The sequence below is a fragment of the Aptenodytes forsteri genome, unplaced genomic scaffold, assembly GCF_000699145.1.
Source record: "Aptenodytes forsteri isolate BGI_AS27 unplaced genomic scaffold, ASM69914v1 Scaffold284, whole genome shotgun sequence".
NCBI classification, from domain to species: domain Eukaryota; kingdom Metazoa; phylum Chordata; class Aves; order Sphenisciformes; family Spheniscidae; genus Aptenodytes; species Aptenodytes forsteri.
The window spans coordinates 5655690-5659217 of NW_008794445.1; the positions used below are offsets into that span (position 1 = coordinate 5655690).

The 3528-nt window shown below is 40.8% G+C and overlaps 1 protein-coding gene across 1 annotated transcript in view; it reads left to right on the forward strand.

The window, feature by feature from the left end:
* AGBL3 (ATP/GTP binding protein like 3) overlaps window positions 1–3528 on the forward strand; it is a 37093-nt gene that overhangs the window by 7904 nt on the left and 25661 nt on the right. The window contains exons 2-4 of the mRNA XM_009290147.1: window positions 18–64; window positions 1345–1405; window positions 2659–2841. Of these exons, the coding sequence (XP_009288422.1) occupies window positions 18–64; window positions 1345–1405; window positions 2659–2841 (291 nt within the window). The remainder of the gene's footprint in view (window positions 1–17; window positions 65–1344; window positions 1406–2658; window positions 2842–3528) is intronic.

A 3528-nucleotide genomic window follows, 5' to 3' on the forward strand; every position in this document is an offset into this window, starting at 1 on the left:
GGGGGGGGGGCGGCCAGCGGGACGGGACGGTGAGAGCCTCGCCGTCGGGGAGGAAGGCGGCTCAGTAAGTCCCCTCGGTGCTTGCTCCCCGTCTGAGGTGGTCCCAGATCACGGGGAGATCAGCTGTAATTCATTAGAGGCAATTGCTTTTTATTCTCATAAGAAAATGAGTAAGCAGCCCCTGTAAGCAGTAAGTACTGCTTACAGTAAGCGGTAACAAACCATTTCTACGGGCACCCGAAATGCATCCCGGAGCACGCTTGTCTGTAAACTAAATTTTGGGACCTTGCTGTGTATCGCACTACCCAAATCCCTGTCCTGAGAGCTCATCCCTAGCACTATCCTTGTTGTTAAGAGCAGTACGGCTCTTCGTTAGTGAGCAAAATAAAATCCTCTACCTCCTCTACATTATGATTTTATCTGTGCTTTGGTTTGTGACCTATTTTCAGTTCTTGACCTGTAAAAATCAAGCTCCTGAGCAGCTACTGGATAAGCAGATTTTTAGAAGCCCTGTATTATATTTGCAAATGTGGTGAATGTAAATAGGAGCAGTAAATAAAGCTGAGAGTATTTTTACCAGCTGTGAAATGGATTTGATGTTATCAACATTTATTCATATTTCAGGAAGGAACTTCAGATTTTAGTTGAATATGATGTTAATGGAAGGGGACTGGATAGAACATTTATTTCCTAGGTTTTCAATGTTAAGCACAGTGAAGGGGACAAGCACTGTTGTCTCTGCACTGCCTATCCAATGTGCTTCAAATTTAACTCAGGGTAGTTGGTTGCTTTTCATGGCCGACGTGCACTTTGGCTGCAGAGTGATGCTTTATTAATTTTTGCCAAGTGTTATGCCTCAATTCCCCATTATCAAGTTCCTCACCTCCCTGTCCTAGTCCGTATTGCTTTGGGATAATTGTGGCATATATCTGGGCTGCCACCAGAAGGGCTGTCCTAGCTATTGGTTTCCATTGCCTTTCCTGCTTTTACATCAGTAGGCTTGTTTGATGAGTGGCATCAGAGGGCTAATTAATGCAGCTGAAAACCAAACATTTTTTTCTTGTATCAGTTTTCCGCTCTAGCTTTTCACACGACAGTAGGAATACTAGAACTGCACAAGAGAGGCACTGGGGAAGCAAAAGAGGACAAGTGAAAGTATGTCTCCTTTGAGTGGCAGCCAAGAATAATGACAGAGTACATGACCATGCAGATTTGGCCTAATTTGTAAGGCCATAAAGTAAACCAAAACAGAGGCAGCTCTTCTCTGAAAATAAACAAAAGCAAGCTGTCTTACTGTGGTCTTTCAAATTTATTTTATATGTTAATTTTTTTTTTTTTTTTTAGGATGAAGACCCCCCTAACTTATTTGTGACAGAAGACAGTCAACAGTGTGCTGTTTTTACAGGTTAGGACCCTTTCAATTATTCCCCTACATCTTTGTAAGACCACAGGGTGGAAGAATAAGGGGAAGGGGGAAGGTATTAGTGCTCACATAACTGTCAAGCTCTAAACAAAAACGGAGTTACATCTAGTGACATTTTATGGTTCTTGACCTAGGTAGGTAGTTATCTCAGTCCCATCTTGCAGCATGCCCTTTACTGATCACCAGTTACTGATCTGGCATTATAGTAGCCAGGTACGCATTAGAGTTAGGTATCCACTAAAGTGTAAAAATGGGTTCAGCAGTTTTGGTTTTAATTCATTTACTTTTCACATATGATGTCATCTACGCTCAAAACCAGATCCTTCAGGTGAAGTACTTTTGCTTATTATGTTATATTGTTTGTTGTGAGGAGAAGTAGGTCTAGAAACGAGGTCTAAAGCTAATTAGAATTTTTTTCTGGTAAAATAAGTCTTACAGGTGCTGGTATCTGATTCAGACCCAAAGCAAATACAAAAAAATTTCCCATGAAACCAAACTCCTATCTTTTGGCCCTCTCTAAGCAGATAGTAGGAAGGACATGGAATGCTTTGAAAGGGGATCTTTTCATATCTATGACAAAGACAAGTAATTTTCTCAGGGCAGTGTTGTGGTCAGTGCACAGTACCAGCAGTCCCAATCATCCAATTACTAGATTTTTTTCAAAGCCTTTTCTCTGCTTGTCATGTTTTCATTCAAGTGGCTTCTCATAACTTTGAAGAATTCCTTGCTGACAAGCAAAGACCCCCCCGCATGCTCCAAATGTCTCTGTTGATTTACAAATTTCGTGATAGCATCAGATTACCTCTCCTGTCATGCTAGCCAGTTCTATCTCATTGTTGCATACACTGTGTGATAATGTTTGTTATCTGTATAATATTGCACAGCACAGATTTTGACTCAGACATTGAGATCGTAAGCCCTACCATAACGCACTAGTAATAAAAGCAGTAATAATAAAAGGTGCTAACATTTTCTATAGGAACCCAAATAAGCTATTCCCTGCTGCAGTTGAATACTTGATGTGCTTTGTGGTTTAATGAATTAACTGTTCATTCAACGCTACTTTTAAATTCAGTGTGATTTATAGGATAGAGCATTAAATTTACATTTCAGTGGGATGTAATTTTATTGTGCCATGCTTAGTTATGTTAATTTCGCATAGATAATCTCCGCAGCCTGTTTCCACTCGGAAGAGCAAGAGAGACTGATGTGAGGGTTCTTTCACTTTCTTACAGATTCCATTTGTGCTCATCTTTTTCCAACGGCAAAACAGATTCTGTTATCATCTGATTTGGAGGCAGTGGTACCCCATCCTCGGGAGCCTCAGAATCTGGATGACTCGTCACCTGCCGGTCAGTTTTCCCTGGTGTACTGGCCACACCAATGTGAAGTCATCAGGGACAGAATTGAGCACATTGGTAAGTAACTGTCTTACGCTTAAAAGCTTGTGTATGGGCAAAGAGGAAGCATACCTTACATATAAATAAAGCCAAGAATTTATTGTTAGTATAAGTGAAAGCTTAAGAGACAAATCATTATTAGTCCAGATCTAATTGCTACAGAAAAAGAAAAAAATAATAATGCGGTTAAATTTGTTATACATATGCTTCACTCACACCCTTTTCCTGGCTTCCCCTTCCACTGCTCCTCTAGGTCCTAAGGTCAGTGGTTTCATTGCAGAGGTTTGCTTCTGGTGGAGGGGAGGAGCTGACAATTTGTTGCAAATTGTCAGCCTCTGGAGTCCTTTGCTGGGAGAAATACAACATTTGTATTGATAATTTCTTCTTCCCCACTCTAGCATCCAAATGACTCTGGGGTCATTTTCATGTGTTGGCTAGCTTACTCTTACACCTTTCTCTTTCTTCATTGTTCTGCAGCTCCATGTTACATCTGAATTTACCATATACAGAGTTCTTTACATGTGTGTCCTGGTTTTGGCAGGGATAGAGTTAATTTCCTTCCTAGTAGCTGGTAGAGTGCTGTGTTTTGGATTTAGGATGAGAACAAAGTTGATAACACACCGGTGTTTTAGTTGTTGCTAGGTAATGCTTATACTAGTCAAGGACTTTTCAGCTTCCCATGCTCTACTGACTGAGAAGGCTGGA